The sequence below is a fragment of the Acomys russatus genome, chromosome X (assembly GCF_903995435.1).
Source record: "Acomys russatus chromosome X, mAcoRus1.1, whole genome shotgun sequence".
Classification (NCBI taxonomy): Eukaryota; Metazoa; Chordata; class Mammalia; order Rodentia; family Muridae; genus Acomys; species Acomys russatus.
Genome location: NC_067169.1, coordinates 10,539,205 through 10,565,264, shown reverse-complemented (window position 1 = coordinate 10,565,264; position 26,060 = coordinate 10,539,205). Strand labels below are relative to the sequence as shown.

Genomic DNA, 26,060 nt, shown 5'->3' with positions numbered 1-26,060 from the left:
ATCAGATACATAGAACTTAAGAAATTATATATTGTGACCAGTCTGTCTGAAACATGGACTGATAAACAAAGTTGCTATTTTTACAAGTAGCTTATTGTAAATGGCTTAGAGGAATTAAAAATAGTGTTTGTCAATCATTTAGTAGATATGCAAAGATTTATGATTGTGTTCTGTAGTGTTAAAATTATTGGAAATAGTGATTTTATTATAGTAGTTTGATGTGTCATACACAAAGTTTGAGGTAACATTTTTCCGGCTAATGACAGAAGAATGCCATTTTGAAGTGTGTTTCTTCCAGTGGTCTTCTTTAGTTTCTTTTTCTGTATAGATTTTTTTCCCCCAGAAGTTGATGACTTGATATGTTTATCGGTATATATGTTTTAGTGTGTCCATTTAGTATACTTTCAAGTAACCAATTCGATAATTGTGTATTTTTAAAATTTGATCTAATTAAAAATATTTTTTTGCAAAATCAAGTTTTTGAAATATAAGAGAAACTGACTAATACTATATGGAAATTCTAACTTATCCAGTGGATTTTGTTTGTTGGGAAATAACTGGTTTGCAACTAGCTTCATGGTTTTGAAATGCCTAAAGAAAATTTTAGATTAACATGGATTAACAGCATGGGCAAGCTGCAATTGTAGCTCTGTGTGGAGCACTGTGCCTTGAAAAAGGAAGTCAAAGGTAAAGTGAGCTTTGAAAGCCATTTCTGAAGGAGAAGTGCTTCTAGGAGTATTTAAGAAATGTACGTTAGTGCTTATAATTTGAAAAGCAGAATCATGGTGATGTGAGACTTTTCATAATGAGATTGCCTTGGGATAAAATGGTCTCTTCTAGTATTAATTTTGCAAATTCTCAAAATTTAGTTTCTTAGTAAACTGAGTTTTATAACATTTTATGGCAATATTAGCTTATCTAAATTGTGATTTGGTAGTGAAACCTTTTTTTTGGTTTTCAAGTTATGCTCTATTTCAAAGAGGACATCAAAGAATTTAAATGTATAGTGGTTTTCATACTATAAAGAGCAACATTGGACTTAATTCTTGAATAATGAGATCTTTTTGATTAGTCCATAGGATGTCCTAGAAGTTGTTTGCTGTTGGTGTTTTGTTTTGCTTTTTCCAATCATCACTTTCTTTTAGACAACAATATAGAAAAATTTTAGTGGCAGAAAGTTTCAGTATTTTAGAAGACTGGTATAAAAGTGTGTAGATTTTCCATCCCTTCTTCCTATAATAGCCTACTTCTCATATAATGAGGAATTACTATGACAGGAATTCTCTATTAGGAGCTGCTGTGTATAGAGTAGGTAGTGAGAGTAGGTAAAGGCCCTTAAATATCTTTTGTATAACTTATATAACTTTAATTATTATTTTTGTGCTTTCATTTTCTAAAGATACTTTACTTTTCACTTATCTGATGTTTAGCATATTGTAATACTTTTGATCTAAAATGTTAATTTAAAATTCATTATGTTTTGTTTCTTTACCTTGCTTGTGCAACATGGTTGACCTGGTGTTGAGCAGCTAGAGAGAATAGGCATCAAGTATCATCCCTGAAACGAATAAAAAGGCAGCCAGCGTTCCAGACCTTGTCCATAGTGTCAGAGTCATCATTTTAGAAATCTACATTGATATAACAAGCCTCCCCCAAAACTTGATGATAGCTTTGGGCCTTGTTTTTACAAATCTATATAAACTATATACATATAACTTTGAGAGGCTCCCAGGGTCCACGAAATCCAGGAAGAAAGAACATAAAACAAAACAAACAAGGAGAAGAGAGAAAGGAAAAGAAAGACGTGAAGTAATAGTTTTCATTTTTGGTTTGCTTTCATGAACGAGTGATATAATATCAGCAAGAGGGGAAATGAAAGCTGGAATATTCTTTCATTTTCAACATTTATGTGTTACTTCCAGGACTGTTTACTACTTTTCTTCCAAGTGTTTCAACTTGTTTGTTTGGTGGCTTGTTAATAATATAAACTGTGAAGCACTAAAAGAAAAAAAAATAACCACCCATTTCTGTGGTATTACCATGCTCATCCTGGTCTATAACAACTTCCTCTTCCTCCTCCCTTTTGGTTTTGTTGAGACAGGGTCTCTCTATGTAGTCTTGGCTGTCCTAGAACATGCTCTGTAGACCAGGCTGGCCTCCAACTCAGATCCACCTGCCTCTGCTTCCCAGCTGCTAGGATTAAAGCATGTGCTACCACACTAGACTGTAACTTAATAATAAGTGTTGTTTATGTGTAATATTATATGGAAAATCTGATTACTTTTATTTTAATGTTTTCTATTAAATAGTGACTTTAATGTACATTAATTGACTTGTGACTCAGTTTTTAAATAGTATGTTTTGAATTACAAGTTTTATAAGATTTCCCTATCAATGTTGCCGTTTTAAACTTTATAAAGTATATATTCACTGCTATAGCTATTAATGCTAATAATAATTGACATATTTTATTTAATAATGATCAATGGCTAAATATGCTTTCTTACCCTGTTTGTTCTTTAGTATGATTGTATATTAAAAGCAAATAAAAGTTATGTTTTTATTACTTAATTTATGCAATATAAGCCATGTTTTTTTTCTGTATTGCAACTGACTTGGTTTCTGTCATCCTTTGCAGTTCAGTTTCACATTGCCCACTTATATGAAACCCAGGTAAGTGTTTTAATTTATGCAAAGTAAAAAAGAAATACGCAGTACCACTTATGTCATGCAGTAATGAAATTAAGTGTATGCATGAAGTATATAATGCAATTTTGGGCATTATGTTATATACATATATACTCAAAGTGTTGCTTCATCGGTTGCTACACATGAAGCTTGATATGTTCAGAGAAGAATCACATCTTGCCTATAAGCTTGATTTGGCAGTTTAACTAGTTATATTAAATATTTGTCTTGTGGTGGAGGATGCTTCATTCTGTTATAGGTGCTTATTGTAATTTTTTTTTTAATGATTTTCTTTATCAGTCACCATGTGTGCATGCCTGCCTGCATGAGTCTGTGTGGACTTGTGTGCAGGTGCCCTTGGATATATAGGCATTAATGATCCACCTGATATGGGTGCAGAGAACAGAACCCTAGTCCTCTTCAAGAGTAATAAACACTCAACCTTCTCTTCAGAGTTTTAAAAATTGTTATTTATTGTATTGTTTTGACACTTGATCTCACAAGGCAGTCTACTGTATTGCTATGTTACTATCTTTTTGCCTTAGTCTCCTCGGGCTGGGATTACAGTTGTTTTGTTGTGTTTTGTCAACGTTCATTTTTACTTGTAATTTGGGCTCTTTGGGCCGTGTCCAGTGAACTCCCATCTCAAGGAAGAACTCTTCCATTTTTTTCTTTTGTACTCTTGTCTTTATATTAAATCTTTAATGCAGTTATCATTTTGTACGTGACATGAAGCAAAGAACCTTCATGTTTCTTGATATGATGCAAACATTTTCAAATATGTCATTGTTTCATATTTCTAGGCTTTGGGTGTGTTATACCATTGAGATATTTCACTTAAAATGTAGTCTAAGATATATCTGACTATTACTTTGAACAGTTCATTTTTCCGTTATGCAGTCATCTTAAAAATAACTTAGCAAGTCTTTGTAAGCAGACTCCGAGTTTGCTGCTCACTCTTCTAAGCATTTGAACATTTTTTCTCTAGAATAATACTATCTGTATACACAGCATGACGCATTTTGTTTTTCTGGCTTTAGTCTTGAAGCTACATTGCAGCCCCAACCATTTCCATTATGTGTTAGATGTTCAACAATTTCTTTTTGGTCGAAGGAATTAGATTGCGTAGGTTGGCTGTTATCCTACTTGACTACTGCCTATTTAAATTTGTAGACTTAGATGAGTTTAATGTCTTAGGAATTAGTTGAGCTAATGAATAAAAGTTCAGTTAATAAGTGCTGATAACCTCAATGTGGAATTGTCCAAAATGCTCCCTTGGTTTTGAAATAATGTGTTTATATAATATAGTTAGTTCCTTAGTTATATTAGTTAATTTGTAAATGTCAGATCATAGAGTGATTTGCCTATGGTTCACATAGCCAGTTTTTTATTTTGCCCTATGGTTTTAAATTTTTTATTTTGTTCAGGCAGTTAAATAGTAGTAGTATTAAGAAAAAAAGCCACCACAACCTAGTGTACAAAGTGTAATTTAAAGGCTATGTTTGCAAGCTTTTCACTTCTTGTCCCTTTCCTTCTGCTTTGAAGGAGTTGTTTTCAACTTTATGACTGTTGTGATAGTATCTTTTGGTCACGATAAAACTTTGAGAAGTGTACTATGGGATTTGCCTATGGAATTTGAAAAATACTATAAGCATTGCTATACTGTAATTATGAGAGTTTTGATAAATTTGAAATTATAGGTATTACAAATATTTTTGTAAGATTTCATTTTTTTGGAAGAGAATGTTTGTAACTTAGATCATTACTTTTGTGCCTGTGATTTTATTACAGGTTTTTGTTTTTTGCTTGGTTTTGTTTTCTTCTGTATGTGTTTTAGATTATTGGTTTACTTGGAAACTTCTTGCTAAGCAGATTATACTCTTGGAGAGTACTCAGGTTTCATTAATGTTATTAAGTGAAATTGAAATTTACATTATTAAATAAGTTGAAATAATTTTAGCTATTGGGAGTTGGCAAATACTTAAAAGGTCATATTTTAATGAAACTTTGTTATAATGTGTGTCATTCGTAGCATTAGGTACAATGAAACATGCCTATTTGAACCAGTCTAGTGTTAAAAAGAAGCATTAGCAATAGAATCAGCATCAACCTCCCCCCTCCCCACACAGGGTTTATTGTAGCCTTGGCTATCTTGGACTCACTTTGTAGACCAGGGTGGCCTGGAACTCAGGAGATCCTGACTCCAAGTGTTGGGATCACTGATGTACGCTTGGATTCAGTACTTCTTTTAGCTAGGTTTTTAAAAAATGGCTCAAAGCATAAGTATTATATAATTCCTAGTATATAGAATGATTTTTTTTTTTTTTTTTTTAGGATCAGATTGGTTTTATTTTTCTCTAAATTTCTTTTCTGCTCTTTAGAGGAAGTATCATTCTGCAAAAGAAGCTTATGAGCAACTTTTGCAGACAGAAAACCTTGCTGCACAAGTAAAAGCAACTGTCTTACAACAATTAGGTATGTAATTGTATATTGTCTTATGTGTTTTTCTGTATTTTTCTTCAGAGTTGGTAAAAGTTAATCTGAACCCTCTGCTAAGCATTTCCCATCTTATAATCTTTATAGTATAATTCTTGGATATATATGAGCCTTTTAAATTCTGAAAATTCTCCCTATTATTTAACCATTGGGTGAGAAGGCATGAGAAATTCCTTTGTGCTACATTTCATATATAATTTATGCTCAGTGATATTAGGTGTTCTGCCTACTGTCATTTCAGTGGTTTATGAGCTTTCACAATTTCATCAGTATCAATCACTCAGATATTTATCTTAAAATTACACAAACTCTAGCACTCTATAGTTTTTATAAGCATGTAATCCTATTTTAATGTTAAATATTAGGATATATAACCATTGAGGGTTTTGTGTCACTAGCTCCAGATGGCCATGGTAGAATAAGAAAGCAAGCCAACCTTTACCTGTGAATCAGGGATTTATAAGCCTTGGGCAGTAGGGAGGGGTTTGATGGTGAATGTATCTGATTTGCTAGGACTAAGCGTACCTGTAATGGTATGGTACCACATTTACAGTCAGTAACCTATCACAAGAAGGAAAACATTGTACTTAATTATCCTATGGGTGAGGGAATATCTTCTAGGTAGGATTAGAGGTCATTTGCTGGAGGCTGGGATCTCTTCAGCATAGGGTGGAATACTTCCAAGAATTTCCTGTGCTTCCTGAACAAGCTTCTTATCAGAAAAGGGTCAGTTCTGTGATTTTCCCTGAAGGCTATGTGACATTCCTCACAAGATCTGTGGTTACCAGATCAGGTGGAGTGAGGACTCCGCTGAGAAAAGGGAGTCCACCATTACAGACAAAGCGAGCAGTTATCTGGAGATGTCAGACTTCAATCTTATCCAGCAGTGTTCCACATGTCACTGTCTTGAAGTAAACAGCAAAAAAGGCCTTTAATATTTAATTTTGTTAACTTAATTATTGGGTTATTTCTTTTCTGTAATTTGTATTGGAATTATCCCTTTAATTTTGTTTGCGTCTGGGAAAACTAGCATTGTATATGTGTATTTTTATAATAGTAATGTTAATGTATATAATTTTGAAGTCAATTAAATGTAGATATATTGTGATTTGACTATATATACATAATGAACACATTGCCTGCTGTATTGGTTATTCATCTATTGTTGGTAATAAAACACTATGACCAAGGCAGCTTATAGAAAGGATTTATTTTTGGCTTATGGCTCTAGAAGGATAAGAATGTATCATGTCATGTCAAAGAAACATGGCAACAGGCAGTCATGTTGGCAGGAACAGATGAAAGCACACATCTTGATCCATAAATGAGCCAGAAAGGTGGTGGGGACGGGAGGTCAGACAGAGCATTAACTGAGAATCATGGCAGGGAGCTTTTGGAACCTCAAAGCCCACCCTTGTGATGCACTTTCTAATCCTACCCAAATTTAGTGTCACAAACTGATGATCAAGGATTCATCATCAAGGAGTCATCTCTTTGAAACCACCATACCTTCATATGAAACATTTGTTTTATATTTTAATTTTGGCTATTAAAAATTTACTTGAATTGTCTGCAATTTTAAGCATCATAAAAGTATCAAAATACGTATTTTTAGTGAGTTATCGTTAAATTTAAACACATTGCTAGTATAGTGAAAAGGCTTTTGATTTTTAAGTAGGAAGAAACAAGTGTGTTACTTTTGATATTATTTATATGTATACATAAGATATGTATATTCTTTCTATATTGATCTATCTAATATGTATTAATATAATATAATATATTTAAGAAATGGGTTGGATTATTGTGGTATTATTGTGTCTGAGTCATAAATCACCTGACTTCTGACAATGATTTGTTAAATTTCAGAATATAAAAGTAAACTTATAATTTTTGGTAATTATGTTTACTTCGTAGCAAATTGTTTTTCTGTTTCTGGACCAGCTCCTGTTAGAAGCCATTTCTTTAGATCTCACTTAAAAAAAAAAAAAAAAAAGAATTTTTTTATTGATGGTGGGAAACATCATGCACTTTGCAGGCACACAGGTACCATGACAGACCTGTGGTGATCAGAGGATACCTACACACCTATTCCTATGAGGAAAACTTTCTTTCTTTCTTTTTTTTTTTTTTTAAATTTTATTAATTTATTCATATTACATCTCAATGGTTATCCCCTCCCTTGTATCCTCCCATTCCTCCCTCCCTCCCATTTTCCCCTTACTCCCCTCCCCTATGACTGTGACTGAGGGGGACTTCCTCCCCTGTATATGTGAGTGGAGAGTGGGGACTGACTTTCACATGAACTCTGGTGCCCCATATTTGACCACGTCCCCTGGAGGGGGAGACCTGATGGCACTCAGAGGAAGGATATCAGGCTACCAAGAAGAGACTGATACCCTATGAGAAAAACTTTCTTATAGCATGAATTAGCAGTTCTAAAATATTAGAATGTGTATTCTACAGTAGATCAACAATACATTAATGAAAAAGATTGTTAACTTTCTGCTTTGTATTCTTAAAAATAGAACTATTATATAGTGTGTGTTGATATTTTGAAGGTTGGATGCATCACACAGTGGATCTCCTGGGAGATAAAGCCACCAAGGAAAGTTATGCTATTCAATATCTCCAGAAATCCTTGGAAGCAGATCCAAATTCTGGCCAGTCCTGGTATTTCCTTGGAAGGTGAGACTTAACCAGATAATTATATTTTTTTGTTGACAGTTATATCTAGGAGATTTTAATTATAACTTCAAGTATTAGTTTAAATTTATACATTGAACAGTGTATTTTCTCTTTTTAATAGATTATAATAAAGATTCCTAAAAGGCAAATGATAAAACTTTTACAGTAGTTTTCTCATAACATAACCCTGTCTTAAGAGGATATATTTTTGTTTTAGATTTTCATTTAACTTGAACTGCTGCTAGCCTTTTTAAAAGGCCCTATTAAATATTACTTTTTTCAGTGAACTACTTTTGTGCCTTTCCTCATTTATAAATTTTGATGAGTAGTAGACCTCAGGTCTATATATATTTTTAACACAAGTACATTATTGTTGAATTGGCTGGAAAGAGACATCAACTTTCAGAATTTTGTTCAGGGTTATTTGAGATATATTCTGTGTTTATGTTTTCAATAGATTGTTCCTAATCCATTTTGCCTTTCATAGTATAGTGGAAAAATCAGGGTACTAGGTACCATAAGACTCAAATTTAAATAAGGGCTCATTTATCTTTTATGGATTGGGGATGATACATATATATCACTTTTGAGCCCTCATTTTTACTTTGAGAATTTCCTACAGGGTGTTTTGATTATATTCTCCCTTCCCCCAACTCCTATCAGACCCATCCTCCCCATTCCCTACTTAGCCATTCATCCACCAACTCTGCCCCCTTTACACTCTTCACAGACACCTACCCACAGTGATTGTTGAGCCTTGAATAAAGCCCTGTTTAGGACTGGGCATCTTCACTTGTGGGTCTCTGTTAATCACCATCTACTGGAAATAGAAGCTTCTCTGATGAAGGTTGAGTGGTGAAGTAGTAATCTATGGGTATAACAATAAATCATTAAAAATCAGTTTAATGTTGTCTCCATTTAGCAGAGTAATACCAATATGTTCTTTTTCGTAGGACCTACAGCCTATCTTGTCACAGGTTCTTAGCCCCAGTAATGGTGCTGGGTGTGAGTTTCATGTTGTACAGAGGGCCTTAAATGCAGTCAGAAAGTGGTTGGTTATTCTCAGTATGTTTGTGCCACTGTTACAACAAGTTATATTCTTGCTTGCAGGGTTTACAGCTGAATGAGAGTGATAATTACTTTTCTCCTCTGGTAGTATGAATAGCACCTTCCAGCTTAGAATCTCCCATGTTTTATTGATTCCAATATGTGGTGTCTTTTGTAACGGGGTTGCATTAAATTGAGGAACAAGGGAAACTGCTATAGAGTGCTACTGCTACCTCATTGGTGTAGATTAGGGATTCTGCTGAAAAATAAAAAAGAATCTTCCAGAGAGGCAGAGGCAGGTGGATCTCTGAGTTCAAGGCCAGCCTGATTTACAAAGAGAGTCCAAGACAGCCAAAGCTACACATAGAAACCATTTCTCAAAAAGCCAAAATAATAAAGTAAAAAAATCTTCCAATGTACAGTTCTCCCAGCCTTTTATAATAAATAACTACTTGGCTGCAAAATAGGTGATCTGCTTCAAAGCTTCAGTTTTGTTAATTCCCTTGAATTCTAGTTTTATTAAATTAGTTTATAATGAACCGTATCTAGAATTACTGTTTTAAAATGCAGTAATTTTCAGCTTCAGTGAACAGTATTCCATAATTTTCTTTTCTTTCTTTAGTCAACTGATTGTATATTCTGGACCATTGAGATGTACTAAACTTTTGCAGATATACAAGGGATAGTTAATTAAAATCTAACTTGCTTTATGGTTCAAGATGATCATTTTAGACAGTAATTATTTTTCTTCTGTCACAATATTCTAGGTTTTAAACTTCTTTTTTCTTTTTGATGCTTTCTCATAGTCACTACCATTTAATGTTTTGCTTTTTTGGTTTGTTGGGTTTGTTTAGTTGCTTTTTTAGACAGGGTTTCTCCTTATAGTCCAGGCTATCCTGGAATGCTCTGTAGACTAGGCCTGCCTCAGACTCAGAGATTTGCTTGCTTCTGCCTCCAGAGTGCTGGGATTAAAGGCATGCACTACCTCCACCCATCTTAATGTTAATGCTTTTAATATGAGAAATGGTTATGAATATATAATATTTTAAAGTTTGTTTTCCTATCTTTGTCCTTTTGCTTTGGTTCCAATTTGTCCTGGCCTCTTGTTACAAAATCTTGTTCCATATGACATTTTGCAGGTACTGTGTGAAACTTGCCTGTTTAGTCAGTAAAATTTTGATGCTTTCTAATCTGTATAATTTCTCAGGCCTTTAAAAAAAATCCTTCTCTAATAGATGTCCTGTGTTCTTACAACTTCTCTTCATATAGATAAATTTCAAAGGTAGATTCTTACAGAGCTGTTTTAAATTTTGATGTTTTCACCTATGTTTTCCATCTAAATAGCCTCGTCTTTTATCCATCATATGCTCCAAATCAACCATATTTCCTTTTGCCAACCATATTCCCCTTTTTTGGGGAAGGAGTCCTAGTCTAATGTATCCTAGGTAAATACTTTGCTCCTGTTTCTGAGCTACACTTCTGGCTTCTCCCTTTATTTACTCTGAATCATGGAGTCTTTGCCACTCATATTTTTTGTTTTTGTTTTTCTCCCTTCTTTTGCTATGTCTGCTTCCATTCCTTACATCTCAGCTTTGATGGCCTATTCCAAACCAGTGAATACAACCATCCTCTTTTCTGTATGTAACTTTACTTTTAATCTACACTGTACATTGTTGGCAGAATCTTAAAAAGTGCTTTTTGTCATGATCGCATTGTTAGGGAAACAGATTTTGATGTTTTAGGGGGTGGTTGTCTGAAAATGTGTGTGTGTGTGTTCATGTGTACATGTACATGTGTATGCATATGTGTATTTTTAAAACAAATACATTAGGTTTTCTTCATGTTGTTCAAATATATTTGAAATATTGCCTCTCATCTTCTGTGTCTGAGTCAATACCCTTGTAGAGTATGTAAATCAGTAAATTTTCAAATAATAACTATAGGGATATGTACAATCCTTGAACAAATACAGATTTTCAGATTTACGTTTTCTTTTGTTGATTACTCTCAACCAGTGTTCTCCCAACATAAGCAAATGATAAGACAATATTTTATTGAAAAGCTTTTGTTTTCTATCTTTTACCTGCTTGCAGTTAGGAATTGCTACTCTAAATAATATTCTGTCTGTAAATATTCACATTCTTCACTCTCACTTTACCTTTTCCTAATTATGAGTGTATTATAATCTTTTCTAACGCTGTCCCTTAGGCATTTCATACAACACTGTGATATTTACCATGCCTTCAGTCCTCATCTACATTGTAAACTTCTTAGCTGTGGTGGAACACTCTAGTTCCAACACTTAGGAGGCAAAGGCAGGTAGACCCCAGTCAGTTCTAGGCCAGCCAGGGCCTCAGAGCAAGATCCTGGTTTAGAGGAAGTAGGAACGACAAAAGAAAAATAAATTGTAAGCTCCTTCAAGACAGGGTCTAGAGTTTTGTTTTCTTTTTTCTTTAGCACCAAACATAGAAATTTCGGCCTTTGAAAGTTCAGTGATGTTTGTACATCAGCTATGTATATATATCCTCATTAAGAAAATGGCAGGCATTGAAACCTGGTTCTTTTTTTTTTTTTTTTTTTTTTGGTTTTTCGAGACAGGGTTTCTCTGTGTAGCCTTGGCCATGCTGGACTCACTTTGTAGACCACGCTGGCCTCGAACTCACAGCGATCCACCTGCCTCTGCCTCCCGAGTGCTGGGATTAAAGGCGTGCGCCACCACGTCTGGCTTAAAACCTGGTTCTTATATTGCTGTCTTTGCTAGTCATGAAATACTGTATACTATATTTATGAAATACTGTATACTAATTTATAATACTTAGAGACTAACCATTACATTAGCATCTTTTATAAATTAAAGAACATTTGCCTTTTTTCATCATTTGAAAGAGAAATTCATGTGGTTTCAGTTTTTTTTTTTTTTTTTTTTTTTTTTTATTTTTTATTTTTTTTTTTGTTAATTTATTCTTGTTACATCTCAATGTTTATCCCATCCCTTGTATCCTCCCATTCCTCCCCCCCCATTTTCCCATTATTCCCCTCCCCTATGACTGTTCCTGAGGGGGATTACGTCCCCCTATATATTCTCATAGGGTATCAAGTCTCTTCTTGGCTACTTGCTGTCCTTCCTCTGAGTGCCACCAGGTCTCCCCCTCCAGGGGACATGGTCAAATGTGAGGCACCAGAGTATGTGAGAAAGTCGTATCACACTCTCCACTCAACTGTGGAGAATATTCTGACCATTGGCTAGATCTGGGAAGGGGTTTAAAGTTTACCTCCTGTATTGTCCTTGGCTGGTGCCTTAGTTTGAGCGGGACCCCTGGGCCCAAATCTGCCTATCATATTGTTCTACTTGTAGATTTCTAGGACCCTCTGGATCCTTTTATTTTGCTGTTCTCCCATGCGTCTCTCATTTAGAGTCCCAATAGGATGCCTTCCCCTCTGTCCCAGTTTCCTGGTAAGTGAAGGCTTTCGTGGGACATGCCCCTTGGGCTAGTATGCAGATATAAGTGGGTATATACCATTTGATTCTTTCTGCTTCTGGGTTAACTCACTCATTATGATCATTTCTAGCTCAATCCATTTATCCACAAATTTCGGGAATTCCTTGTTTTTAATAGCTGAGTAGTATTCCATAGTGTATATGTACCACAGTTTCTTTAGCCACTCTTCTACTGAGGGACACTTAGGCTGTTTCCATGTTCTGGCTATTATGAATAAGGCTGCTATGAACATGGTTGAGCAAATTTTCTTGTTGTGTGCTGGAGCATCTTCTGGGTATATTCCAAGGAGTGGAATAGCTGGGTCTTGAGGAAGCCCTATTCCCATTTTTCTGAGATAGCACCAGATAGATTTCCAAAGTGGCTGTACTAGTTTGCATTCCCACCAGCAATGAAGAAGTGTTCCTCTCTCCCCACATCCTCGCCAGCATGTGGTGTCGCTTGAATTTTTGATCTTAGCCATTCTGATGGGTGTAAGATGGAATCTCAGAGTTGTTTTGATTTGCATTTCCCTGATGACTAAGGAGGTTGAGCATTTCTTTAAGTGTTTCTCAGCCATTTGATACTCCTCTGTTGAGAATTCTCTGTTTAGTTCCAAGCCCCATTTCTCAATTGGGTTATTCGGTTTGGTGGTGTTTAATTTCTTGAGTTCTTTATATATTTTGGATATTAGACCTTTGTCAGATGTAGGGTTGGTGAAGATTTTTTCCCAGTCTGTAGGCTGTCGCTTTGTTCTCTTGACAGTGTCTCCTGCCTTACAGAAGCTTCTCAGCCTCATGAGGTCCCATTTATTAATGGTTGACATTAAGGCCTGGGCCGTTGGTGTTCTGTTCAGGAAGTTGTCTCCTGTGCCAATATGTTCCAGGCTCTTTCCCACTTTTTCTTCTAAGTGAGTTAGTGTCTCTGGTTTTATGTTGAGGTCTTTAATCCACTTGGATTTGAGTTTTGTGCAAGGTGACAAATATGGGTCCAGTTTCATTTTTTTACACATAGACCTCCAGTTAGACCAGCACCATTTGTTGAAGATGCTATCCTTTTTCCATTGAATGGATTTGGCTTCTTTGTCAAAAATCAAGTGACCATATGTGTGTGGATTCATATCTGGGTCTTCGATTCGATTCCACTGATCAACCAGCCTGTTGCTGTGCCAGTACCATGCTGTTTTAAGTACTATTGCTTTATAGTACAGTTTGAGATCAGGTATGGAGATTCCTCCGGAGCATCTTTTATTGTACAAGATTGTTTTAGCTATTCTGGGTTTTTTGTTTTTCCATATGAAGTTCAGAATTGAACTTTCAATGTCTTTAAAAAATTGTGTAGTTATTTTGATAGGGATTGCATTGAATCTGTAGATTGCTTTTGGTAGGATGGCCATTTTTACTATGTTAATTCTCCCGATCCATGAGCAAGGAAGATCACGCCATCTTCTCAGGTCATCTTCAATCTCTTTCTTCAGAGTTTTGAAATTTTTTTCATACAAGTCCTTCACTTGCTTAGTTAGGGTAACTCCTAGATATTTTATATTGCTTGTGGCTAATGTGAAGGGTGTGGTTTTCCTAATTTCTTCCTCTGCAAGCTTGTCATTTGTGTATAGGAAGGCTACAGACTTTTTTGAGTTAATTTTATATCCAGCCAATTTGCTGAAGGTGTTTATCAGCTTTAGGAGTTCTCTGGTGGAGTTTTGAGGGTCACTTATGTACACTATCATATCATCTGCAAAGAGGGATAATTTGACTTCCTCCTTTCCCATTTGGATCCCCTTGATCTCCTTTTGTTGTCTTATTGCTCTGGCTAGAACTTCGAGTACTATATTGAAGAGATATGGAGAGAGTGGGCAGCCTTGCCTTGTTCCCGATTTGAGAGGAATTTCCTTGAGTATCTCACCATTTACTTTGATTTTGGCTATTGGCTTGCTGTATATAGCCTTTATTATGTTGAGGAAAGTGCCTTGTATCCCCGATCTCTCTAAAACTTTAAACATGAATGGGTGTTGAATTTTATCAAATGCTTTCTCTGCATCCAAGGAGATAATCATGTGGTTTTTTATTTTCAGTTTGTTTATATGATGGATTACATTGATGGATTTCCGTATATTAAACCATCCCTGCATGCCTGGAATGAAGCCTACTTGGTCATGATGAATGATATCTTTGATGTGCTCCTGTATTCGTTTTGCAAGTATTTTATTTAGTATTTTTGCATCTATGTTCATAAGAGAAATTGGTCTGAAATTCTCTTTCTTTGTTGAGTCTTTGTGAGGTTTAGGTATCAATGAGACTATGGCCTCATAGAATGAATTTGGTAATTTTCCATCCATTTCTATCTTTTGGAGTAGCTTGAAGAGTATCGGTATTAGCTCGCCCTTAAAGGTCTGGTAGAATTCTGCACTGAAACCATCTGGCCCTGGGCTTTTTTTGGTTGGGAGACCATCGATGATTGCTTCTATTTCTGTCGGGGAAATGGGACTATTTAACTTGTTTATCTGTTCTTCACTCAACTTTGGCAAGTGAACTTGATCAAGAAAATCGTCCATTTCCCTTAGATTTTCAAATTTTGTGGCGTATATGCCTTCAAAGTAGGATCTTATGATTCTTTGAATTTCTTCAGTGTCTGTTGTTATGTCTCCCTTTTCATTTCTGATTTTGTTCATTTCAATACTGTCTCTCTGCCTTTTAGTTAGTTTGGCTAATGGTCTGTCTATCTTGTTGATTTTCTCAAAGAACCAGCTTTTGGTTTTGTTGATTCTTTGGACTGTTTTCTTAGTTTCTAATTTGTTAATTTCAGCCCTGAGTTTGATAATTTCCAGGCGTCTACTCCTCTTGGGTGTTTCTGCTTCTTTTTTTTCTAGGGCTTCCAGTTGTGTTGTTAAGATGCTTATGTGCGATGTTTCCAATTTCTTTTTAAAGGCACTTAGTGCTATGAATTTTCCTCTTAGCACTGCTTTCAATGTATCCCACAAATTTGGGTATGTTGTTTCTTCATTTTCATTGAATTTCAGAAACTCCTTGATTTCTTTCTTTATTTCTTCCCTGACCCAGGTGTCATTTAGCAGAGAGTTGTTTAGTTTCCACAAACGTGTAGGCTTTTTGTTATTTCTGTTGTTGTTGAATTGCAGCCTAAGAGCATGGTGATCTGATAGGATACAAGGTATTATTTCAATCCTCTTGTATCTGTTGAGGCTTGCTTTGTGACCTACGATGTGATCAATTTTGGAGAAGGTTCCATGGGGTGCAGAGAAGAAGGTGTATTCTTTCTTGTTTGGGTGAAAGGTTCTATAGATATCTGTTAGATCCATTTGACCCATGGCATTGGTTAATGATGTTATTTCTCGGCTTAGTTTCTGTTTCAATGACTTATCCTTCAGTGAGAGTGGGGTGTTGAAGTCTCCCACTATTATTGTGTGGGGATCGATGTGTGGTTTAAGCTTTTTTAGGAGATCTTTTACATATGTGGGTGCCCTTGTATTGGGAGCATAGATGTTCAGAATTGTGATGTCATCTTGGTTGACTTTACCTTTGATGAGTATGAAGTGTCCTTCCTCATCATTTTTGATTAATTTTGGTTGAAAGTCTATTTTGTTCGATACTAAAATGGCTACACCTGCTTGCTTCTTGTGACCATTTGCTTGGAATATTTTTTTCCAACCTTTTACCCTGAGGTAATGCCTTTCATTATGGGTGAGATGTGTTTCTTGGATGCAGAAGAATGTTGGGTCTTGTTTATGTACCCATTCGGTTAGTCTGTGTCTTTTTATTGGAGAATTGAGGCCATTGATGTTGAGAGATATTAATGACCAGTGACTGTTAAGAGTCTTAATTTTGATGTTGTTTCCAGTCGAGCGTTTGTGTAGTTGTGTTTTTGCCATGGGATAGTTATCTATTTCCTGGGTAGTTTTGGTTGTAGCTTGACCCTTTGGGATGGAGTTTTCCTTCTAGTACCTTCTGTAAAGCTGGGTTTGTGGATAGGTACTGTTTGAATTTGTTTTTGTCATGGAATATTTTGTTTTCTCCATCAATGGTTATTGATAATTTTGCTGGGTAAAGTAGTCTGGCCTGGCATCTGTGTTCTCTTAGGGTTTGCAGGATCTCTGTCCAGGACCTTCTGGCTTTTATGGTCTCTGCTGAGAAGTCAGGTGTAATTCTGATAGGTTTACCATTAAATGTTATTTGGCCCTTTTCCCTTGCAGCTTTTAATATTTTTTCTTTGTTCTGCATGTTTTGTGTTTTGATTATTATGTGGCGGGCAGTTTTTCTTTTCTGGTCAATTCTATTTGGTGTTCTGTAGGCCTCTTGTATGTTTATAGGCATCTCTTTCTTTAGATTGGGGAAATTTTCTTCTATGATTTTGTTGAGAATAGTTTCTGGGCCCTGGAGTCTGATGTCTTCTCTTTCTTCAATGCCTATTATCCTCAGATTTCTTCTTTTCATGGTGTCCTTAATTTCTTGGATGTTTTGTGTCAGGAGTTTTCCAGATTTGGCATTTTCTTTAATGGTTGATTCAGTATCTGTGATTGTATCTTCTAGCCCTGAGATTCGTTCTTCCATCTCTTGGATTCTGTTAGAAAAGCTCACCTCTGTGTTGCTCGCCTTCTTCTCTGAGGTCTCACGTTCTCGTTTTTCTTCTGTCTGTGTGTTTATCATTGAATCCATTTTCATTTTCAGATCTTGAACTGATTTTTTGATTTCTTTCATCTGATTTTTTGTATATTCCTGAGTTTCTTCCATTGCCTCTTTATAGGTCTTCAGAGCTTGAACCGTTTTAGCTATTTCTTTCATCTGGTTGTTTGCATTTTCCTGCAATTTTTCCAGTTCCACTCTATGTGCTTCTTTTATGTCTCTCACCTGTTTGTCTGCGTCTTCCTGCATTTGATTACGAATTTTATTTGTTTCCTCCATTATCATCCTCATTACTAAGGATTTGAGGTCATTTTCTTGTATTTCCGTTGTATTTGAGTTCTCTGGGTGGTTTTCTTTGGGATAGCTGGAAACTGGAGACGCCATGTTGTTTTGGGGTTTTTTGCGTATGCTTTTTCGTTGTCCTTTAGACATCTTGCCGTCTTTGTTTTTGTTGGGTAGCTTCCAGAGTTGAATGGAGGGTGTCTGATGATAGATTCACTTGTTTTCTTACGATTTCCCTAGGCTGCGAGCTCAAAGCTTCACTGGTGTGGATGTTAGGAGGTTAGCCCTGTTGTTCTGGTCTCTCACAGCCAGTGATCCTCAGTCCCTCTCTGCTGTGGATCCTGCAATTGTTCTGGGTCTCTGAATGAGCGTTGGGTCAGGCCAAGGTATCCACAGCCTTCTGTGTTCCCTGCCAAGTCCAGCCAGGAGCACTGGGACCGAACCACGGGCAGAACTCAGCTAGATTCTCAGGGCCAGAACCGTCTGCCAAGCTCAGCTAGGGATTTTGGGCCCAAAATGCACACAGGGCCCAGCCAGAATTTTTGGGCTGGGACTACGCACCAAGCTCCACTAGGGCCTTTTGGCCCAAAGTGCGTGCTGTGGTCAGTTATTGACTCAGGGCCCGAACTGACCACCAATCTCAGCCAGGAATTCTGGATTCAAACTGTACACTGTGTCCAACCAGAGTCTTAGAGCTGGTGGAACCGAGAGCTCTGTCCAGCCTGTGCCACAGCAGGAGAACTGCGGCTGCTCTGAGTTAGCGCCAGTGGTGGAACAAGTGCTCCGCCCGGACTGTGTCCCCGCAGGGGAGCTGCCGCTGAGCTGAGGTGGTGCCTAGGATGGAACCGAGCACGTCACCAAGCCTGCGCCACAGCAGGAGAACTGCGGCTGCTCTGAGTTAGCGCCAGTGGTGGGACAAGTGCTCTGCCCAGACTGTGTCCCCGCAGGGGAGCTGCCGCTGAGCTGAGGTGGTGCCTAGGATGGAACCGAGCACGTCACCAAGCCTGCGCCACAGCAGGAGAACTGCGGCTGCTCTGAGTTAGCGCCAGTGGTGGGACAAGTGCTCCGCCCAGACTGTGTCCCCGCAGGGGAGCTGCCGCTGAGCTGAGGTGGTGCCTAGGATGGAACCGAGCACGTCACCAAGCCTGCGCCACAGCAGGAGAACTGCGGCTGCTCTGAGTTAGCGCCAGTGGTGGGACAAGTGCTCCGCCCAGACTGTGTCCCCGCAGGGGAGCTGCCGCTGAGCTGAGGTGGTGCCTAGGATGGAACCGAGCACGTCACCAAGCCTGCGCCACAGCAGGAGAACTGTGGCTGCTCTGAGTTAGCGCCAGTGGTGGAACAAGTGCTCCGCCCGGACTGTGTCCCCGCAGGGGAGCTGCCGCTGAGCTGAGGTGGTGCCTAGGATGGAACCGAGCACATCACCAAGCCTGCGCCACAGCAAGAGAACTGCGGCTGCTCTGAGTTAGCGCCTGTGGTGAACCCAAGTGCTCCGCCCAGACTGTGTCACCGCAGGGGAGCTGCCGCTGAGCTGAGGTAGTGCCTAGTGTGGAGCAGCAAGCTCAACTAAGCCTGCGCCACAGCAGGGGAGCTATGGCCACGCTGAGTTAGTGCCTCAGGCAGAATTGTTTGCTGGGCCGGGCCAATACCCGGGACTCTGGGGCCGAACTGTCCGCCGAGTCCAATCTGGGTCCAAAGGCTCCACGCGACCCAAATCCTGCCCCGAGTCCCCTCTACCGCAGCAATTCCCACCAGCCACCACACCAATCGCCTCCACCGGAAGGCTATGAGCTGCAAACCTCAGCCGCCGCTGCTGGTGCCGCTGGTGCTGCCGCCTCTACCGCTGCCGCTCCGATCAGAGAAAAACCACGCTCCTCCCGTGTGCAGGGGCACGCAGGTCCTCCGCACCCTGGTCCCTCCGAACCGTGGAGCACTCCCGCTGCCGTGATTTTCGGACCTCGGTGTTCCTGGCTCAGAAATCTGTGCAATTCCCTGAATTGTTCACTGGAGCCTCCAAACGCGGTCCACACTGCTCGCCGCCATCTTGGATCCTCCCCTCCGGTTTCAGTTTTTTGAACTCTATTCTGACTATAAAAAACTAGAGGTCAGGATATAAAAGCAGAGCATGAAAGAGCTATGTTCAGCTTTCAGTATTATAAAATTGAAGTGATATGGTCTATGCTTATTAATAGTTTATCAATGCAGTCTACTTTAGCACTTCTAAGAAAGACTGTAGTACAGTTTGAATTGCTAGTTATCATGTATATTATAATTTCCTTGTGTATATACACACATGAACATAGATATATTAACATACATTTAAAAATTGCTTTGCTACATAACCCTTTTTTAGGTAAATAAATGTAATTTGTTTAGGTATTGATGGAATTTTCTTACCTTTCTCTCTCCCTCTTAGGTGCTATTCAAGTATTGGGAAAGTTCAGGATGCCTTTATATCTTACAGGCAGTCTATTGATAAGTCAGAAGCAAGTGCAGATACATGGTGTTCAATAGGGTAAGACTTTGTCTAAAATTAACGATACTCGTATACAAAGATGTCTGTATCACATATAATAGACTTTATAATAAAAATCATGCCTATGAAACTAACCAATTCTTAGTTGACTTACTTTTGTTTTTCTTAATTTCTTCTTTTAGTGTGCTCTATCAACAGCAAAATCAGCCTATGGATGCTTTACAGGCCTATATTTGTGCTGTACAATTGGACCATGGCCATGCTGCAGCCTGGATGGATCTGGGCACTCTATATGAATCCTGCAACCAGCCTCAGGATGCTATTAAATGCTATTTAAATGCAACTAGAAGCAAAAATTGTAGTAATACCTCTGCACTTGCAGCACGAATTAAGTATTTACAGGTAAGCAATTTAAATATCAATTTTTTAAAACCACATATTTCCTTAGAACACTCAGGCAGGAATAGGGTGGCTGGAAAATTTGTCTAGTTGTCTTTGGATGTCTATAATCTGTTTCCATATTTTGTAAACATACCATAGCTTATAATATTTTACTTTTCATTTTAAGTGAGATAAGCAATATTTTTTAAAATGCTTTTTTGCACATTGATGCATATTAATTTGCATAAGTTTTTTCAGTGTATTGTCTACATTTTTAAGTTGTCATAGCATTTTAAAGAAAAGAACACAAACACTGTCTTTCACTCTTGTTTGAAGTTTCATGAGAAGACAGCTAATGAAAACCCTTAAACAGCCAGCTATGTTTTGATTATCACAAAGGTTTATATTCTGGTTACCCTCTTTATACTTAGTATCTTTCTAAAGCCCCAAATTTAGAATCTATTTTCTTTTAAAAACAATTAGCTATAGCCTTTAGGAAGATTTAGTGGACTTGCTCTTACTCAAGTAGGCTTGTGTTAAATTTGCTTTTTACATAATTTTTCCTAGGCTCAGTTGTGTAACCTTCCACAAGGTAGTCTACAGAATAAAACTAAATTACTTCCTAGTATTGAGGAGGCATGGAGCCTACCAATCCCCGCAGAGCTTACCTCCAGGCAGGGTGCCATGAACACAGCACAGCAGGTGAGAAGTTGGGTTATGTTCTGCAGGTGCCCAGCTTTAAGGGTTCTTTTCAATCTGTAGTAGTCAAGCTTATTTTAAGTAAGCATAGAAGGCTTTTATTAATGAATCATAGCCTTTTCATTTAAGTGCTAAGGGAATCTAGATAAAAATAAAATTCCCTCTGACATGGGAAAAAATTTGGGGGTACCAACTTAGAACCTTTGTGCATTTTCATTATTTTTTAACATTGCTTAAAATAATGCTGCAGTGGTTTACTTAGTTTTTTAAAGAAGATTTTCAAAGGAAGGTACACATTCCTCCATTGGTGATGATTCATTGATTTTTTTTTTTTTTTTTTTTTTTTGATTTTCAATAATTGCAATCAGAGATGTCCACATAACTTTGAAAAGTATGCAGCTTGTAAGTCTTATACTTTGAAGGAATGAAGTAAGAATATATAGCACCCTATTTTTGTCTTCCTTCTGTGATTCTTAGGCATGTAAACCTCATCATCCAAATACTGAACCTGTATTAGGCCTCAGTCAAACACCAATTTCACAGCAGTCCTTGCCACTACACATGATTCCTCCTAGCCAAGTAGATGACCTGTCCAGTCCTGCCAAGAGGAAAAGAACATCTAGTCCAACAAAGGTATATGTCCTAGAGAAATAGAAAATCCCAGTCAAAAAAAAGAGGCTCCAATTGCCCTCTAACTGTGCAGTTTGAACATTTCCTGTCCTTTACTTTAAATCTGTGGACATCAGAAGAGTAAAAGGTTTGAGTTTTCCCATCCCAAGCTCTTAGAATCATATTAAATAAAGTAGGGATCAATTTGCATTCATCAAATCATTTTATCCATTTCCCTGCCGTTAAGGTATCAGCACACTTTTCATCATCACTTTTTACCAACATTGAAATATATTTAAATCTGAATCTAGTGGACAGTGTGATATATAGGCTAGCCATTTGGGCCATTGTTTAGGGGTGGGCTTTTGGGGGTGGCTTATTACAGAATCAACAGTGGGGTTTTTTTTGTTGTTGTTGGGGTTTTTTTTTAAATGAGCAATCAAGATTAATATGCATGTTAATTATTTTTAAAGAATGTAATAATAACTTTTTGTGAGTTAATATTCCAATTCATAGTCATTTGGCCTTCATTAATCATTAATTGATGTTAACTCTATTGCCTTAACCAAATATTTTTTAATGTTTCTTTTTATCAATTTTCCTCAGAATACTTCTGATAATTGGAGTGGTGGCAATGCTGTGCCACATCCTCCAGTACAGCAACAAACTCATTCATGGTGTTTGACACCACAGAAATTACAGGTATGTAAGATATGTTTTAAAGAAAACTTATTAAGCAGAAATAGAGATTGTGAACTTTCACTAATTCTTATAGTTCAATGGCAAGAAACTCAGTACATAAAAAATGATCACACATTCACCAGAATAATGAAGATAATTCAATCTTGTTCTCTACTTGTATCTACTTTATTTTATATGCATAAAGTATGAATCTAGATTATTTAGGATAAAGCCTTCTTTCAGCTTCTGCTTTATCTCACTGACCCCTGCTGACAGTTTTTTGGCATTACTTCTTTCTTACCTGTCTTAGCAGAGGTGTGTTGTTGTGTATGTACAAGTTATTTCACTTAAGTGCAGCCATTCTTGGTCTAAAAATATTAAATGAAAAAAATTTCAGAAAAATAAACCCATGATAACTTTTAAATTGTAACATTCTAGTAGCATAATGAAATCCCATTCTATCCCACCAGGGATATCAATCATCTTATTGTCCAATGTGTTCAGACTGTTATATGCTAATTGGCCCTTAATCACTTGCTAGCCATCTCATTTATCAAAACAAGTGTTTCAGTATCATGAGTCTTGCATTAATAATGACCACAAACCATGAGAATAATGACTCTAATAATTGCAGTATGCCAAAGAGAAGCTATACAGTGCTTCTTCTAAATGAACAGGTAAAAAGTTCTTTAATAAGAGAAAAAATACACAAAATATCATATGCTGAGGTTGCTAAGATCTGTGGTAAGGATTATTCTCTTACCTGAAGTTGTGAATGAAGAGGCATTTGTGCTAGTTCTACTGTCACATCTAATGCTGCACAAGATATGGCTATAGTATGTAGTGGTGTTATCACTGAAAAGGCATTAAATTAAAGTTAAAATTTTACTAAAAGGTTTAGCTTTTCTATGATTTTAGGAATTCACTAAGGAATCTTAAAAGATACTTCCTTTAGATATGTATAGTCTACTGTAAGCTATTAATGTTCTTTATAGACCTTTTCAGGACAATATATAAACAACCTACTTGCTACATGAATAGATCATATTTCTTACATAGATAGCATACAATTTCTAAAATTGATCACTAGTTTTAGACAGAGATTCTTGAAACTTTTCCTGTTCTCATCAGTGCTTTTTGGAGCATATTTATCATGTCTTTATTTTGAAGAGCTTTGTGCATAAACTAGAAATTACTGTATTAGAGCTTCAGACCCATCTCTCTCAAATAGTGCATTATAATAAACTATGTTGAGCTGAATGCTTAGTTCTTACTTTGGTTTCTTAAACTACTAAAAAGATTTTAAGGCTGAATTAGATTATTCTTGATCAGAAATCAGTGTTCAATCTGATAGTGGTTCTGAGTTTTTATAATTATTCAGATAAATGTTTAACAAATTTGTTAGCTTGGTTCTAGATATGTCTTTAATTCTTCTTTTCCTCCCCCCTCCTCCCCCCCCCCAGCACTTGGAACAGCTCCGAGCAAATCGAAATAATTTAAATCCGGCACAGAAACTAATGCTGGAACAGCTGGAAAGTCAGTTTGTCTTAATGCAGCAACACCAAGTGTGTATAGCATTTTTCCTCTAAAATTTGATAGAATTTTGTATATTTTTATTGACTATAGATCATTATAGAAGTCACCCATACTCATTTCTACTTATATTTGGTAGAATTTTGTGATTTATGCTTCCTAAAATACTGGGAATGGAGTTTGGGTCCCCCCCCCTCAGAAAGAACAGCTATTATTTAATTTTAAACATTTTTATTATTCGCTGATATTTTGTATATGTTCTTTAGTACTTAGTAATTCTATACTAAACCTAGGTAAGGTTTTTATGCATCATCTTTAGAGAATCTCTCATTATAAATTGTCTCTTTATTATTTATTTATCTATCTATCTATCTATTTATTTATTTATTTATTTAGGGGGGCTTAAGGTTGAACCTTGTTCATGCTATAGGAGCCTATTACCACTAAGTGATAATTTCTCTTCTCTCTCACCTTTCCCCTCCCTCCTTGTCTCCTTCTCTCCTTCACTCCCTCCTTTATACACACAAAGTTGATTGGGTTGACCTTGAACTTAAGATCCCTTTGCCTCGGCCTTCTAAATAAATGGAATTATAGGCATTCACCACCAGATCCATCTTAGAATAAAAATTTGATGTTCTTTGGAGAACTGTGAATTCCAGTTTCCATAAGTTTCAGCTACATTCTTTTTTGTCATTTTTAATAAGATGTTTCCAAACATGAAACATATTTTTGCTTTTTTTAGGCAGCTTGCATATAAATAGCTTCTTGTTTTTGAAGTTGGTGGTTTTTAACGTAGAGAAATAAATGTTGAGATCAGCTCATAGCCCATGATTGTTCATTTTTACATGTTGCTTCTCTCCCTCATGGACCACACAGAATTGCATTTATTTGCTCTTCATTTGTTCCTGCAGATGAGACAAACAGGAGTTGCACAGGTACGGCCTACTGGAATTCCTAATGGGCCAACAGTTGACTCATCACTGCCTACAAACTCAGTCTCTGGCCAGCAGCCACAGCTTGCTCTGACCAGAATGCCTAGTGTCTCTCAGCCTGGAGTCCGCCCTGCCTGTCCCAGGCAGGCTTTGGCCAATGGACCCTTTTCTGCAGGCCATGTCCCCTGTAGCACATCAAGAACACTGGGAAGTACAGACACTATTTTGATAGGCAATAATCATGTACCAGGAAGTGGAAGTAATGGAAACGTGCCTTACCTGCAGCGAAACGCACCCACTCTACCTCATAACCGCACAAACCTGACCAGCAGCACAGAGGAGCCGTGGAAAAACCAACTAACTAACTCCACTCAGGTATCAGACTAACTGCATTGCTTGACTGCTCCTAATAGTTTGTGTTTATTTTGTTTGTCCATTTTAAGTGTTTGAGGAACTTTTTATATGAATTTATAGTTCTACAATGTTGTTGCTATGCTTCAATTCAGTATACATGTATATTTTTCTGTCCTTGATAATATTTCCACAGATGAAGACATTCTGGGCAATTTGTCAGTGAAAGGGGAAAAAATAACATCACCTCCCCTTACCCGCCTCCCCCAAATCCACTTGTAATTTATACTGGCTTCCTAAGCAAAATGCCTATTTTTGTAGTAGTAGATAGTGGTCAACATCTGAGTATACACAGCATGAGTATGAGAAGAGAATTGAGTGACAAAATGGAGTGTGAGACAGAAGTGTCCCATTTTAAGCTATCTTAAAAAGCTAGAAGAGTAATGGAGATCACAAAAGGATGAGAGAAGATTGGGAAAAGAATTCAAATTTGAACCACTGGGTCTTTTTGTGCAATTTGCCAGGCAGAAAAGTGAAGAACTAGCAAGACTAGAATAAAAGATTGAGTTTTGAGGTATTGGGCATCAAAGAAAATTTGAACTCTATCTTGTCTTATAAGAAGTGCTTCTTAAAGTATATATCAGATAATGTCATTGGATCCATGCCTTAGGCAGTGAAGAGACACCCTCTCCGCTGTGTTTCTATAAAAGGCAGCATTTCATTGGCTTGCTTACAGTTTCAGAGGTTTAGTTCGTTATTGTTATGACAGGAGCATGGCAGCAGACAGACAGACATGGTATCTGAGAAGAGATTTGCAGGCAACAGGAAGAGAGACTCTAAGCTTGGAATGGGCTTCCTTCAACAAGACCTAATCTACCCCAACAATCCTTTCATACAGTACCAAACATTCAAATCTATGAGGCTATGGAGACTGATCTTCTTCAGTCTGCCACAATCCAGTAAGGTGATCTAGAGGTTGATCACTTGAGGTGACTGGGGTGGGGAGACTAGTAGATCCAAGCAAAATCCGTACAACAAATGGTGGTGTATATTTCATCCCCCCCTTTCTTTGTTGTAGCCTATTACC

The 26,060-nt window shown here is 37.3% G+C and overlaps 1 protein-coding gene across 6 annotated transcripts in view; it reads left to right on the top strand.

Moving 5' to 3' along the window:
* Nucleotides 1-26,060, top strand: part of Kdm6a (lysine demethylase 6A) — a 115,284-nt gene that overhangs the window by 54,546 nt on the left and 34,678 nt on the right. For 2 of the 6 annotated variants that reach the window (XM_051140980.1, XM_051140978.1), the window contains exons 8-16: nt 2,639-2,673; nt 5,070-5,163; nt 7,746-7,872; nt 19,728-19,826; nt 19,970-20,189; nt 20,736-20,870; nt 22,083-22,178; nt 23,621-23,722; nt 24,602-24,997. In XM_051140980.1, the coding sequence (XP_050996937.1) occupies nt 2,639-2,673; nt 5,070-5,163; nt 7,746-7,872; nt 19,728-19,826; nt 19,970-20,189; nt 20,736-20,870; nt 22,083-22,178; nt 23,621-23,722; nt 24,602-24,997 (1,304 nt within the window). Of the gene's footprint in view, nt 1-2,638; nt 2,674-5,069; nt 5,164-7,745; nt 7,873-19,727; nt 19,827-19,969; nt 20,190-20,735; nt 20,871-21,344; nt 21,501-22,082; nt 22,179-23,620; nt 23,723-24,601; nt 24,998-26,060 lie in introns of all 6 variants that reach the window. The other 4 variants (XM_051140981.1, XM_051140979.1, XM_051140976.1 and 1 more) reach the window with 3 other exon arrangements.